Source organism: Antechinus flavipes, chromosome 6 (assembly GCF_016432865.1).
Source record: "Antechinus flavipes isolate AdamAnt ecotype Samford, QLD, Australia chromosome 6, AdamAnt_v2, whole genome shotgun sequence".
Classification (NCBI taxonomy): domain Eukaryota; kingdom Metazoa; phylum Chordata; class Mammalia; order Dasyuromorphia; family Dasyuridae; genus Antechinus; species Antechinus flavipes.
Genome location: NC_067403.1, coordinates 142,127,231 through 142,143,785, shown reverse-complemented (window position 1 = coordinate 142,143,785; position 16,555 = coordinate 142,127,231). Strand labels below are relative to the sequence as shown.

The following is a 16,555-nucleotide window of genomic DNA, read 5'->3' as shown; positions in this document are numbered from 1 at the left end:
ATTTATAGTGACTGCTAAATTTAGGGGGGTTCTTCCTCCCTCCAGAAAACAATCAAATTTCTGAAAATGAACATTTTCAAACTTTATGTTTAATAAACTTAAAACCTCTTTGGGCAAATAGACAAATTATTCAAGTTTAAGTTTAACTAACTCAACTTTTTTAAAGGCCTCAATTAAAAACCAATTATTGGAAGAGCTACAAAAATTATCACATTCAAAGCAACTTCAAATATTCAAAAGTTTGTGGTGCTAACACTATGTAACAAAAACTATTCATGTGTCAAAAGTGGTATTGAAATATAAATACTCACGTGTTATTCCACAAAATAAGAGAAAAAATATGAAAAGAATTTGAAGGTAATGAAACAAATGAGGTGGACCAAGAATCCTACTTCTATATCAAAGTACTGCTTTAATTATATCTTATCAAAATGGAAAGATGAATATGAATTCTTTAAGACTTCCAGCAAAGATTAGAAGCCCTTACCGGAAGTTCTTGCTCAAGATAAAAAAACTTCATAGCCCCATAAGCTCTTTTGTTCAAGGATCTACCTTAATTGAGTAATGGTCATCATGTGGTAATTAATATATTTTATCAACTTGAAGACCACTAATTTACTACAACTTAAGAGAAACTATTATCCTCTGATGGGGGTAGTTGTCAACACAAGTATTTACTGATTTTCTTTAGAAGCCTTGCTTTTTTTTTTTTAAACTAAAGAAATCTGAAATAGGCTTCTTAAAAATAAATAGTATAGTTTTTTAAAGCTTAATTCATCCTGTCAAAAGCCTTCTGCAGGTTCCTTTGTGAGAAACTTTTGTGACATCACAAATAAGGTAGGAGAGTCAATATAGCACAGTGAAACTTTCTTGGAACTAATAAAGTCCTTTAACCCCTAATGTCACTATCTTTAAAACCCTTAAAGATAATATATTATGTGTGAAAGCTCATTTTCAAATGAAAAAGACTATTTTGAAAACAAAAATATTGCAAATGCATTCAGGAACATTACCTGAAAGATTAAAGACAGAAAGACACTTAGACAAAGCTCTTGAGTACTACACTAAAAGGCCATCTGGATTTTTCCTAAACAGACTATTTGCATTAAAAACGTATGATAGTTTCAGATACTAAATTGCTTATGATCCATTTTGGCTATTAAGTTCATAGGATCATAGAGTTAGAACTAGAAGAGACCTCAGAGGTCATTTATTTTAACCATATCATTTTATAAATGAATTGACACCCTGAGAGGCTGACTTCATTTAAAAAAAAAAAAAAATCACACAGGTAATAAGTGAGAGGTAAGATTTGAACCCTCAATTCCAAATCCAGAACTCAACACACCACTAAATTACTTTCTAGTACCTCAAATTCACCTAAATTTTCTGCTGCACTATGTAAAATCAATAATTAGTGGTCATATGGCCAACCTATTTTTCTTTTCCCTTTCTGGCCCTTTGCAAGTATTTTTTAATCTGCTATAGCTTATGATTTTAGTGAACTTGATATCAAGTATCCATATAAGAATTCACAACAGTACACTAGTTTCTCCAGCTTCATTATAATTGTTCTCTGAGAGCCAGCGAACACTTTCTGGATGGTTTCTCCAAGAAGTCAATGATTGTCTTGTGAAAAGCTGGGGGACTCAGGTTCACAAAGAAGGTGTTATCTTAAATTACCTTCTTTGATCAGCTCAAGGTCCTAACCCTGCTTATTTTTACACTTATGAAAACTTATTAAGTGTAATGGCTTTCCATGTCTAATGTTGAAAAAGTCAAATTGAAGAGACTAGTTAAGGAATCAGTTTTGCGGTGAATGTTTAAATTTTAAGTCTTATTCTACAATTTCAAATTTTTGGTCCCAGTAACTAATCGACTAAATTGCTGAATAGGGAAGTTATTTTTTAATTACATTGAAAAAAAGTTATCTTAGGAGGCAAACCAAAGTAAATCTTCATAATCAGGTGGGTAGAAAAGACTTTTAAGTTTGATCATTCACTGCCTCCTCCCCCCCAATTTCACCAAACCATCTTATCTACTTATCATCATTCTATAATTTGTAAACTAAGTCTAACGTTAAATTTAGAATGACAATAAGAGACCTTTCCTAAATAACTGGGTGAAGATGAATTTCTAATGTCCTTCTTATTTAAAAGGAAAAAAAAACCTATTTCTGAAAGCATGCATGTCCCTTTTATTTTAAAGAACAAAAAATTCCTTTTAAGTCAATAAATCATAGCCAAACTACATATTCAAATTTCTATAAAAATTAAGATTTCACATTTATTTTACATCTAGTTTTCCACGTCTTTGTTCAGACAAGGAATAAGATTGCACATAACTGTAAATAGTGCAAAAAGAGAGTGCTGGATAAGTCACAAATGCACTAAAAATTCAGAGTACAGGACCATAAAAAATAATAAGCAATGGACAACTAGGGAAAATAAGCAAAAACTTCAGAAATGAAGTGGATGGGAAAATAAATCACTAAATAATGCCCTTGCAGCTAAAGTTAAACTAATTGGTATAGTTATTGAATGAGCCCCCCCAAAAAGCTTTGCAGCATCAGTAACTTTTAACTCATTCATTTTAAGTCTCCTGAAGTATACCTGTTGACTTCAGAATGCTTAACGTATATGGCTGAACAAATTCTTTTCAATGGTTATGAAAATTTCACATAAAGTCACTGACACAGCCTCTTGACAACTCCCACACCAAACAGTACTTTATTTTGTAAATTTGTCCCATTATTACTCCCATATTAGGATTTTTAAGCTGTTTTCAAATGTACATGGTGAAGAAAGTCAGCAAGAAGGGGTGGCACCTAGAGACAGTTTGCCCCCATATAAACTTTTTCAAAACTGCTAGGTGCCAAGTCCATTCAAACTCTGGGCTACAGTAAAGTGCAGCAGTCCAGCTACACTGTTACCAGATTAGCTTATAACTTTTGCACACATCGGGCTGATCAATGTGTTAACCTGAAACAGACTGTGTACTTTAACTGAACATGGCAAAATAGTCACTCTATTGAACTTTACATCATCATTTGATGTCAAACAATGAGGCAAATCCAAACAGTATATACAAAAAACAGCTTTGCATTTACAAAAGATTTTGTTTCCCATATTGATTAATCCAGGCAGCTAACTCATTGGTTTATGCAACTTTATTGAAGAAAAATAAATCAATTACTAGCAGAGCTATTAGTTGATCACTCATCCATTGACAACTTGCATCATTTATTCAGTGCTATATTAAACAGTGTATTGGAAGATAGATTAACTAATAGCTCCAAGCCTCCTAACAAAATTTAAATGAAAATTACAAAAAGTTCAAGACCCTATTTTGGAATACAAGGGGTGTTTGACTTCCAATTTCCATTCTCTGTAGAACAAGAACAGGTCATTCCTTTATTGACATGCATAAAATACATCACGTTTTCTGTTCTGCTGATGCTATAAATTCAGTACCAATTCTCCAACCACATCAGTTATGAGCATAAAGTATATCATGAAACCTCAAATCTCTAACAATGGAAGGCTTAAACCAGATGGATGCTGCTACAGTAAAGTTGCTTCCTTTGTTATGACAATTGAGCATCCATCTCCCTCCCCCTCAGAAGGTATCTTCAGCATCTGTTAGAGCTGTGAGGAATGGGTTTAGTCTCATAACCAAGTTAGAGTGAAGACATTGGCCACATAATACACATGCTCCATTTTTTTTTTTTAATTCTGAATCTTGGGCAATTGTTCTCTTGTAACTACTTTACAGTTTCTAAAAGCAGTTATTGTCCAAAGCTGGAAGAACTTAAGTCTTCTCAGGCGAGCATGTGCATGAATGGAGGGAGGTAAACAAAAAATAAAATTAAAAAAGATGAGGTCTGATAGGGGAGCAGCCGGATAAGAAAATCAAAAAAGGAACAGTAATTTAAAGTTTATTCCAGCTATAATGCAGGTTATTCTGACTTTAAGGTAGCATCACATGGCATACTTCTGAGTCCATTCTCGAGATATTCTGTTGTACCTGTAAATAATGGGAAAGATTTTGAGAAGTTCTAAACCAATAAAGCTTTAAAACTTATACAATTCTTTAAAACACTTAAGGACAGCTACTTAATCATGGAATTAATCTAGAGGATACCCTTTTCAAAGACAAAAGAGCTTTTGGTCCTCCTGTTGTTTCACCAAAATGGAGGCAAATAAAATTTTTATTTGGAAAGCCGCCAATTATTGTTTCAATTAGAATTAAAATACATTAAAATTAATTACAACTATTACATTCATTCCCACACATTTGAAAATAACTTATATTGTGGAAAAGCTCAAACTTTTTTAAAAAGATTTTTTAAAAAGCCCTTCTCATTATGTGTAAGTTTGGGGGAAAAATACCTAAAGTACTGCACACAATCAAGAAAAGGTGTTATCTAAATCTTGTTAAGTATTTGTTTATACCAGAAGTGGAACCAGAAGTCTCCTGCCTATTGTCCTTTGCTGCTGGGGAGGCTGATGGATCACTTTGCAAATTCTGCACTGCTAAAGCCAATCAAGTCAAAGGGGAAAAACTAGTTAAGGTTAAAAAAAATGAACACTGATCATTACTGGGATTAAATCTTATGTATGAATTGTTTTTTCAGCCTGATCCATTCTCACACCATGTCCTGCCTTCCACCTCATTTCATTCTTTGAAATAACAAGTTACCTAGCCCCCATTACCATTAGAAAGACTAATGCTTTTCTGGACAACCCACAAGCCTATGACATAGGTAGAAAAGGACTAGAGAAGAAATGGTGTAGAAATGAAATACCTAATGACAGAAGTAAATGCCATCAATCACTTTTTTAAATGTCAAAAGGACATCAATGTTACCAGAAACGACCTTAATTTAAAATATAGTGATCATTTTAAGTGTACATATATTTGGCTATGGTATATGAGATGTTTTTCTTTTGAGACAAAAGCAACTCATCCTGTGCTTTCGTGTACATTCAATTCTTAAAATTTTTTCAACCTACATTTGTGGCTTTATTCTTTAAATATTTCCTTCAAAAACCGTATACTTTAAAACAATATATATTGGGATATACAACAAAGTGCCAGAGATACACATGCATGCTTGTCAGTAGTAGAAATTATGGTTAACTGAACAGGCTTAACAGTATTTTTTCCTAAAATAAATTTGATAACTTCTATACCTAAGTGAAATTTGGTTAGGCCTTTATATAACCTACTACATTCCATTTCTACCAAAGCTGTTAGTTGAATCTGTCTTACTTACCAGTTCAAGAAACAGGCTATTTAATTCAAATCTCAAATTATTACTACAATTACTCTGCCATGCATACGTATCAAGCAATAGACTACTCGATTATATTTTCACACTAATCAGATATCAAACTGTTAAAATATACAGATTCCGTTCACTATTGCATCCATTACCTTTTGTTAGTTATTCAGTGCTTTAAAGCATGCAGCACTCAAGTGCTGGCAATACTTATGATTAAATGCACTATAAAGTACAGGTCTCCTTACCCTACAACATAGCGTATTTCTCTGTCCACTCTCTGGCTAACCTATTGTACCTAATTAAACAAGTTAGGATTAATCGTCACAAATATAAAACTAATCATGTTGGTGATGAATTCTACATATTCAAAGTCACAAAGAGTAAATATTTATGAAAATTATGTAAACACTGATTAATGAAAGATGACTGCTTTTCTCATAGGAAAAAAAAAGATGAAAGGTAAAAATCATGGCTTGATTTTTCACTACTTTTATCTAAAACCTATTAACAAAAATTTTAAAACCTTTTAAAAAGGTTTCAAAGGTTCATCTTCCCTCATAAGAATATACGTTTACAACCCATTTTAATATTGTATTTCTACATCTTAACTCTTGAGGTTTCCTAAAAACAATCATACACGGTATAAATATAACAAGTCCAGTAAGTAAAACCAATTTTCCATTGTGCAAAGTGTTTTTCTCCTTAAATTGCTTTTTACTTACTTGTCTCTGTCTGTTTTATAGATCCGTGCAATCTCTGGCACTAAGGGGTCATCTGGGTTTGGATCACATAGCAGTGAACAAATGGATAAAAGAACTGAAAGAGAACAGTTTGATTCAAAAACATCAAATTAATCTGTATAAATACTTAACAACAAATAACTTTTAAAATATGCACTAGGGCTTTCTTAATTTAATTCTTTAAAACATTTAAGAGTCTTACAATTTCAATCATAAGGTAGCAACAAGCTAAAGAAATGATATAAAGATAATCTTGGGAACCATGGTCTTACTCTCTATAGAGCTCTTCATAATGAAAGCCTGACAGTGACTACCAAAGTAAATAAAAAGATGTAAATATAATGCTGACCCCATTTTAATCACTGTAATAGTAGTAATGCAATAATAATAAAAATACATTTTGTAATACTAGTCTAGTTCATTTATGATGCAAAATCCTAGTTTAATCCTTTCTTGTGGTGTAGGCTCCTCTGGCTTCTTGAATGTTAAGCAAGCCAACAGGTAATATAAATCCTAGGATGTTGGCAAGGATTCAAATTATCTCTTAGCAACAAGACTAACAATTGAGTAATGAAGTTTTCAGCTATAAATACCCATAAAACAAAGAAATATAATTATCTTTAATTTAATCCTTTCTGGGTTCTTTTGCTTTTGCAATAATGATAGCAGGTGTGGGTAAAAAAAGGGAAGGGGCATCTTGACACGAACATGGTTTTTATACTTTAACATATCATGCTTAACAAGTAATTAATGCTACTGATCATATTACTGAGGGACCTGAATTTTGCATTCATGATACTCTTGCTAAAATGAAACATCAACAAAAAAAAAGAAATTATAAGTAAATTATAAGTAAACTCAATTTCTCCTTGGAAAGACTTAAAAAGAACTGGTTTGATCATATCTATAGTAAAACACTTCATTACGTTATTTGGGAGTAAATGTAAACATTTGCAAAATCCTCCACAAACTGCAGCTTTTTTCAAATATTTGATGAAGTGGGTGAAAATGAAGGTAAATTCCAAAAGATCAACATATAATTTAATGCTAGAATATAGGCTGTTCCAAAATTGTCAGCGAATTATTTTAAACTTCTAAAATTTAAAACTGTACTAAGATTTTCAGAATACTCTGTAGAGAGCTGGTTTTGGTTGGGAGCACATGGATTTAAGAACCACTTATAAGAGGAGTCACTTCACCTCAGTCCAATGGAGGGAAACAGAGATTCTTTTCATTTCTGCATACCTAACAACCTCAATGACTTCAAATACAAATGGGAAAAATTCTTCAAAAAGGTTGGGAATAACTAGAACTTATAGGCAATAAATAACACCAACAACACCAACAAAAACCAACTGGTAACTGATGATAAAAAATTTCTGAAGCAGCTGTAAATCTAGTCAACAAATATTAAATACCTATGTGAGAGGCATTAGAGAATCTTAATGATTCTCTATAGAGAATCTTAACGAAAATCTTATAATATATATTAAGCTTATATAGAAAACACAAATAAATTGCATTATTTGCAGAATAAAGGGATGATCAGCAGAGATGGAACCCTATCTTCTCATAGAAGATAGAAATTGAATGACATCTTGAAGAGGAAAAGGGCAAAAAAAGAAAAAGAGAGGGACACAAACCCTGTTTCTTTCTTACAATGGAGATCTGAGAGGAGTACACAACATCAGATACTTCCCTATTACTTAAATTGGAGAAAAAAGGATTCAACATACATGGAAGTTTGGCTTAGAAATATATCAATGTCAAATGGGAACCAAGTAGAGCTAAGAAACAAGTGGGATCAATTGGTTAGGTAACATTTGTCCTAGAAAGCAAAATAAACTTCTTAATTCTATGAAGGGGAGAGGTGGGAAGGAGAAAAGAGGGGAAGGGAAGGAAAGGGAAGGGAAGGGAAATCTAAAGAAGTATTCTTTAGATTGAATTATAGTATATTACCAGGAGAAAAACAAAATTACAAAGAAAATCACAAACTCAGAACACTCTTGATAAAAGCAACCTCAACCATGTCTCCAGAAGATATAAGATAAATAAGCTATCTGCTTCCCAACAAAGTTGTGATGGACCCAAAGTACAGAAAGAGATAGACATTTTGGAATATACCCAGCTGTGGGGTCATTTCATTACCAAGCTCCATTCTACCCCTTTCTTTTGGTTCTTAATGAAAGTAAGGAGAAACAAAAAAACACTGACTAGAAATTCACACCATAGACTTTTTTCAAGCAAAGCATAAAACTGATAACAAATTAGTAGACTAAATAAAAGTAATGGCATTGAATCAAGTCAACTCCAACCTGATTTAAACATCTGTTGAAACTGGGAAATGAGCACCATTACAAATCACTGCTATTCATAAAACTGCCTAGAAATCACAGAAACCACAAACACTTGATCTCCTTGCCAAGTAGAGAGCTATGACAAGTAAGGATAATACCAGTTAGGAATATAAATGTTTCATAAGATCATTAAGACAGAAAAGTGAGAGAAACTTGTTTAAAATTACTTCAAAAACAGCAGAAAAGCAGAAGGGAAAAAAGTTTACAGAAAGCTTGATCGATCACATATCTCAAATCTCAAGTAAAGCCAGATAATGGGACAGCTTAGGTGGCACAATGGAAAGAATGCCAGGCCTGGAGTCCAGAAGACTCACTTTCCTGAGTTCAAATTTAGCCTCAGACACTCATCAGCTGAGTGATCCGGGAGGGGGAGAGTCACTTAATCCTGTTTGCCTCAGTTTCCTCAATCTGTCAAATGAGCTAGAGAAGAAAATGTCAAACCACTCTTATATCTTTGTCAAGAAAACTCCAAATGGGGCACAAAGAATGGGACACAACTAAAATGACTGAACAGGTCAGATAATACTAAGGAACTATTTAGAATGAAATGGAAAGAACAAAATGGAAAAGATTTGTGAAAATGTCCATTACAAGCTACTACATGAATTCTAAAACCACAGTCCCAAATACGGTTCATGAAACAAATTCCAAGATACTCTTTCTTCTATTCCCATCTTCACAAAGGTGACCAAAAATAAGAAAATTATAGCAATCTAACCTGTAGAAAACTTTGATGGAAAAATATTTATATATTTATTGAAGGTATGATGTGTTGCCAATGGTTTATATAAACTTTTTAATCTCTCACTGTGCCTAGCATAGGAATTTAGCCTCAGGTTCAATAAACCAAATGTCTATGTGGAGAACTGAGGCTAAATTTGTGATATATTATGTAAACTGGCATATTATGTGTAACTTTAATTTCTTAGTATATAACTTAAAGAGTTTTGAAGCTGAAGTTTTATAAATTCAATCATTTTACAGGCTCATATGTAGATGCTGTTGAAATACATTCTGTGTTTCAATGTTTCAAGTACCTGGTTCCAAGAAGATGGTTAAATCAAACTGGCTAATGGAGAAAGAGCAAAACTAAATGTAAAAAAAAAAATTATTTAAAAGGTATTTTTTTGTTACCAGCATGTTATGTCAGTGTCAAGATCCCTTCATTCTGTATGTTAAGTAACAAATATTTGTCAAAAGAACATTTTGTTTAAAAGACAATACAGAATATGTTTCCTTGGACAACAGATTATTTTTAAAATATACTTTTTGAACCAAAGGAAACTTTTAACAAAGGTCTTCTAAAGTAGCAACAAACTTTCATGGAAGCAATAAACAGATGAAAATGTGAACATGTAGTAAGCATAATTAACTTTTAACTGATACTTGAATAAAAAGTACTATCAACAAATCCATAATCTTCATTTCTTTTTCTTTTACCTTTAGAAATAGTTAAAGCAGGAGACCACTGTGATCTTAGAATATCGAGACAAATGCTGCCATTACTGTTAATGTTTGGATGATAAATTCTTGTTGTAAATGCAACCTAAAATAAAGAATAAAATATTTAAGGGCTTTTCCAAGAGAAAAAAATAATTTTAAAATAAGCTTAAAAATAAGTACTTTTAAAATTGGCATCTAATTCAATCATGAAGATATAAAGGAACAAAACCAAATTAGTCTTATACCTTAATGAGTTCAAGCAAACAAAACATTTAGTGCTCACAAATCAGCAATAACTATAAAAAGATCCAATGTTATCTTCTGAAGACAGGTAGTTTCAATTGCAATATGAGAATTTTGAATAGAGAGAAAATTTGGTAGAAAGTGTAAGATCAACGCTTTTTGGATCCTACTAAAAATGTGTGTCCAAAATTACCAAAATACCATAAAACATTCACTTCAAAAAGTAAAGTATTCGTATCTGAATTGCTCACATTCATTTGTATATAGACCTAATTGTTCCAATGATACTATAACATCCTTATATAAGGTGTTATAAGATCAAGTCATTCTTAAGGACTATATAAATGTTTCAGTTTTATTCAAGACTCAAACTTTTATTTATGTAACAGTTTTTCTGACAAAAAAAAAGGTGAAAATCTTAGTTTGAAGAGCTTATAAATACGAATTAAGACATTTGTTAATTATCATTAAAAGTTAACAGAGGAGGTAAGAATTAGGACACTTGTGCAAATATATTTCTTAAGTAATATATCACCGTATATCAATTATTTTGAGAAATACTTGCCTTAGGTGGTTTGAAGGGGTAGTCTGTAGGGAAATGAATTGTCAAAAAGAATACACCGCCTTGATATGGGCTGTCATTCTGTCAAAAAAAAAACTATTTAATTTTAAGTCCATGGCATCACTTAAATATTGAATTAAAATGCACAATTTTATTTTCAGCATTTTTGTTCATGAAGCAAAATCAGAAAACAGTACACTATTAAGTCAAAGTTAATTTTTGTGAAATGTCCAACTAAATATCAATCTAAAATTATCTATTCCAAGAATTTGGAATATTCCATGCCCTACAAGAGATATCACTTTCAAAAATTCCTACAGCTGCATATTGACTTAGAAAATCACAAATTAATATTATCTGTATTTTATTTATTTTATTAAACATTTTCCAATTATATTTTATTTTGATGCCTTCAAAATGAGAATAGTTGGGAGTTTGACATCTCTGCTAGACAGTATTAAAAAATAAGACAGACTAGTTAAGCAGTTTTCATGCTAAACATACTAAAGCTATATACTAGAAGGCAGCTAAGACAAATCTGTAGTTAACTAAACTACAAACCAGTTGCTAAGATTTAAGATTGAAATTACTTTAAAATGTCTAACGTTTAAGTCAAAAGAATGTTTTCAGTCAATGAACAATAAATAGCAACCTCAAAAGGATGTATTTTTAAAATACCAACTTGATTATCTGAGATAAATATTAACATCTAAAACATAGGTTTTTGTTGTTTTGCTGCTAAAGAACAAAATTATCTCTAATGTGCCCCATTAGTTGTTCTAACATTTCCCCTGTTCTTTACTATAAGAGAAACAAATTGCTGTCACTTTTTAAAAAAAACTTACACATACATCAATAACCAAGGAAAAAAGTAGGGAGTAGATAAGAAAATACTGAGGAAAAAAATATGAAAAGTAAAATATTCTTTGAAAATTTGAATACAGATAAATTAGGGGAAATCTATGAACTAATTATTAATGCATCAGGATCTGCCTTTAGCTATAATAACTAGAAAGTAAAATTCCAAAGCTATTAAATTTTTTTTGTCCCCAACACAAGCTACAGAAATAAAAAGCATATATCTATCACAAAGTCTTTTCATAAGAGTCTTAATCTGATCATTCACGGAAATAATTTTTTTCTTTTTTGATAGAGAAAAGTTATGTGTTTAATTGTAGAGTTCTTTCTTAAACTTTAATTTGGTAGCCATTTACCAAATCCAAAGCACTCTATGTTAAGACCTAGGGATACAAAAGTAAAATAACAATTCCTGACTAAGTCTTAGGACCTTACAAACTAATGAATAGACAACACAGACAAAACAAAACAAACAAACAAACAAAAAAAAAACCCTTAAAAACGAAATCCAACTTTTATCTAAAATTTCCATCTTCAACAGTGAAAAAGCACTAAATGTTTGTTCAAAGACAAAAAGAGATAGCTAACTGTGCTCAAAGAATTAGGACCCCAAAAAATCCACAATAGGCAGAATCCAAGAAAAATATAACATGTATAAATGTAAAATGCTATATTTAAACTCCTAGAGCAGCTAGGTGGTATAAGGGATAGAGCACTGGACTTAGAATTAATATGACTGGAGTTTAAATCTGGCCTCAAACACATTACTGTGTGGCCTTGGGCAAGTCTTAAACCCTTACTTGTCTCACTTTTCATCCATAAAGCAGGAACAGGAGAAGAAAAAAGGCATACCACTCCAGTATCTTTGCCAAGAAAATCCAGCAGACAAAAAGTCCACAGGGTCACACAGAGTAGGCCATGAATGAATAAACACCATCACTACCACCAACAAATATTAGGTTCCTAAAATTTAACAAGTGCATTCTCCCTTTCCCCCCCTCAAAATCAGGCAACAGCTCAAACCCCACATCAACTGCCTTTGAGACATATTGGCACAATGGAAATAGAACTACCTGAAGCTCAAAGACCTGGACTCATGTCTCACCTCAGTCTAACTTCTTTTACAACCTGGGGGAAATTCACATCACCTTGATGGGCCCCATCTGTCAAATGAGGTTTGTAATAGATGGCTTCAAGACTCTTTCCAGTTATACATCAATAATTCTGTAATCACTACCTACAAGTCACACATGCACTTCAAATTCTTTATTTACAAAAATAAATAATTTTCTTTCTCTTAAAGCTTGCCTTTACTTTGTTAATTACCATTTTTTTTTTCTAGTCACAAAAGTTCAAACCTAGGAATTATACTCATCTCATCATTCTCACTCACCCAATGTCTTGTGGTGTTCTATTCCCACAACACACCTTCTAATTCTACCTTCGCTCTACCCATCACAACTACTTTAGTTCAAGGTCTCTCCTATGAACGATTTCAATAGCTTTCAAATTGGTATAATTAAAGACATACTACATATACTAGGCACTCTGATCCTTTGGTATACAAATAACAATGAAATAAATAATTCCTATTCCCAAATGCTCTTTGGGAATAGGAATAATTTCACTGTTATTTGTATTACAAACATTGTTTTATTCGTATTACATTCTAATGGAAGAAACAAGCAATAAGCACATAGAGCTAACACAGACATTGGCCAGAGGGAAAACAGAAAAAGTTTCATGTAAAGGTCTGAGTCTAAACTGGACTTTTCATTAATTTTTTTTTTTTCTCCTAAGGAGCAAAAGAACACTTCCTCCACTTGGGATAACCAAAGCAAAGCTTTGGAGCTTCTGCATTAGGAGTAGAATGGAGCCACTTTGGCAAGACTGCAAAAATGTGGGAGGTATATATACAAAAAAATCCTTACATAAAAAACAATTTATATAGAGAGGTTGGAAAGCTACACTGGGGGGAAGATATGAAAGGTTTTAAAAGTTAATCTTAAGAGTTTATATTTGATCCTAGAGATCCAAGAGTCACTGCAGTTGATCACATAGGAAAAGTGACAGACTAGACAAGAAAACCAACAGTCTAGATGAAAGATGAGGGCCCGAACTAATGCTGCTAATTGTGAGAACAAAGGGAAGAAATTAGATGGAAAACCTGTGGTAAAAGCAGAAAAATTTAAGATTTGGAAATTGAGTACATATAGTGAATGACAGAATTGAATGCATGTAGTGAATGACACAAGTTGATGATCTACTGTCTCACCTCTCTGATCTACAACAGAAGCCAAAATAATATCCCTAAAAATAAAGATCCTACATGTATAATTCTACTGCAAGAAATTTCTCCCTATTTAAGATTAAATGCCAACTTCACCACTTGGTATTTCAAGACCTTCAAAATCTAGGTTCAGCATATTTTCTACTTATTGTATGCTGAATATTTGTACACCCCTCTCTCCCATTCTATTCCCTCTACATTGAAGCCAAATCAAGCTGTAGTAGCATCTCCCACTTCCAGGCCTTTGCACAAGCTGTCTACCATGCTGGGAATACATTTTCCTCCTCTCCTTTATTCGTTGGAAACCCTGTATCCTTTGAAGGCTCAGATTAAGTGCCAAGTATTTGAATGGGCTTTTCATAATATGTACAACTATTAGTGCTATCCCTACCCCACAAATCAAAACTGGATTTTGTATAGTAGCTATTTGTTTATATGAATAGATATGTGCATTCCTTTAGGAGAATATAAATTCCTTGAATGCAGGGACTGCCTTATTTTTTCATAGTCTAGATGTCAAAAAATACTTATTAAAAAAAAAAAAAAAACACACACATACACACAAAAACCCTGTAAGTTTTGGTCAACCATAACTACAAAGAGAGAAAAGTTCAGAGGAATAGTCCCCAAAAAGCACATGTTAGGCTTCAGTAAGAAAGGAATAAAGTTATGTAGCCCCAGGATTCTGCCCTGAAGAACATTTGGAGAAAAGGACATTCAAACATGGAACCCAAGTCATTCCATATTAGAATTACTTTAATAGGGAATATTTAGCTTAGAAAAGTTAATTAATTGAAGGAAAATAAAACTGCCTGTATAATTAAAACATCTATCACAAATGAGGATTAGAATTGTTCTGATCCATCAATGGACGGAAGTTACAAGTTTTGCTAAGACAGGTTTGATGAAAAACTTCCTAGTAATACCACATTCACTTCAAAAACTTTGATGAGTCCAAACTTCCTGAAAAAGTGCTATAATTCCAGAGAGAAAAAGCTAATAAAATATTTTGCATTTACATGCACACACTTGATATCGTTAACAGTTGCCTTCTCAATAAATAGGGGAATAGTTGAAAGGGAGGAAAAAACTTGGAATTCAAAAAAATTTTTTTTAAAAGAATGGTAAAATCCATGAATCAAAGAGTAAAAATGTTTTAGAAAACAAAAGGTCAGGATATAGTCTCTTTATAGAGCACTTTCTCAACTATTCAAAGATGGAACAGGTGTACCTAAAGAAATGGGCTCTCCTTTGCTACAATAAGATCTTAAAAAGCTGGAATATTCAAGGTTGTTTCAATAGGAATTTTTCTAATTGATATTGATTTATAACTTTTTTCATGACTATAAAAATTGTTTTGATTTCTTCATGGAAAACTTTATATATTTTGACCATTTATCAATTGGAGAATGTCTCATATTCTTATAGATTTGACAAAGCTATTTTTTGAGAGTTTTCTGATAACTATCTATAAATCCTCCCCTCAATTTTCTGCTTTCCTTCTAATCTTGGCTAAATTTGCTGTATTTGTACAAAATCTTTTCAATTTTATTATTAAAGTTTTCAATTTTACACCTAAATTTGCTTTATTATTATTTATAAATTGTTCACCTAGTCCACAAGTTTCGTAATACATTCCATGTTCTTTTAATATTTCTTTTTATTATCCAAGTCCTTTATCCATTTTTTACTTTATCTGTATTGATATTGGGCTATGCTTGCAAGTTATATAATAATGAGACACAATTTTATACCTACCAGACTGGCTAAAATGACTGAAGGGGAAAGCAACAAATGTTGGAGGGGACGCAGAAAATTGGACACTTATTGTTGGTGGAGGTGTAAAAATGATCCAGCCATTTTGGAGAACAATCTGAAATTATGACCACAGTTATTAAACTATTTACATACCCTTTGGCCCAACAATACCATTCCTAGATCTATTTCCAAAGATGATTAATGAAAAAGGGAAATCACCTGTATGTTTTAAGATATTCATAGCAGCTCTCCTTATGGTAGTAAAGAATTGAAAATCGCAGGGATGCTTATCAATTGGGTAAAGACCAAATAAGTCATGGTATATGTTATATACTATGTTATAGAGAAATGATGAAGACAATGATCTTAAAAACACATGGAAATACTTTTGTGAAATATAAAGCGAAATGAGCAGAACACCAAGAGGACATCGTGTATTTTTTTTGGTGGGGAGAAGTAATCTTATGTATTTTGTGCAATTAAAGGTAAGATTTATAGGCTTCACTAGACTAACAAAAAAGTTCCTCCATGCATATTTTTAAAAAAGAAAAAGGTTTAGAATCCTTACTCTGCAGAGGTAGCAGGGACTTTGGAGGCCATCTTGCCTAACATTACTTAACTAACTATATTTCATGGATGGGAAAAACTTAGGCCTATCAAGATGTGATTTGTTGCAAGTTTTAATAGTTGTGCACTCTACTTATAAAACTATAGATTTTCAGAGTGGAAGAGACCTTGAGTCATGTAGCCATTTCTCTTTCGTTAATGTCAAAAGTAACAACTCATGTTTAGAATTTTAGGTTTGTAAAGTGTCCCTTCCCAACAGCCCCAAGAATTATATAGTGCAATGGTTATTGTCCCATTTTGAAGAGGAGGGAACAGGAACTTTTGAGAAGTTAACTTTGTCAATGCTTTTAAATTCAAAAATGTTAATGTTTTTTAAGTATGAGGCAAGATGAGTCTCTTCTGGTTCTAATGCTCCACTAAGATCTCTTTTTCTAGTTGTCAGGAAGTTTA

At 32.3% G+C, this 16,555-nt stretch overlaps 1 protein-coding gene across 9 annotated transcripts in view; it reads right to left on the bottom strand.

Annotated features, from left to right (window-relative positions):
• Positions 1–2,702: 2,702 nt before the first annotated feature.
• UBE2D3 (ubiquitin conjugating enzyme E2 D3) overlaps positions 2,703–16,555 on the bottom strand; it is a 53,028-nt gene continuing 39,175 nt past the window's right edge. For 8 of the 9 annotated variants that reach the window (XM_051964188.1, XM_051964187.1, XM_051964183.1 and 5 more), the window contains 5 exons: positions 10,636–10,713; positions 9,825–9,930; positions 6,010–6,103; positions 5,533–5,582; positions 2,703–4,026 (listed from right to left, as the gene is read on the bottom strand). In XM_051964188.1, coding sequence (XP_051820148.1) covers positions 5,534–5,582; positions 6,010–6,103; positions 9,825–9,930; positions 10,636–10,713 — 327 coding nt within the window. In that variant the 3' untranslated portion in view covers positions 2,703–4,026; position 5,533. The remainder of the gene's footprint in view (positions 4,027–5,532; positions 5,583–6,009; positions 6,104–9,824; positions 9,931–10,635; positions 10,714–16,555) is intronic. The other variant, XM_051964185.1, reaches the window with a different exon arrangement.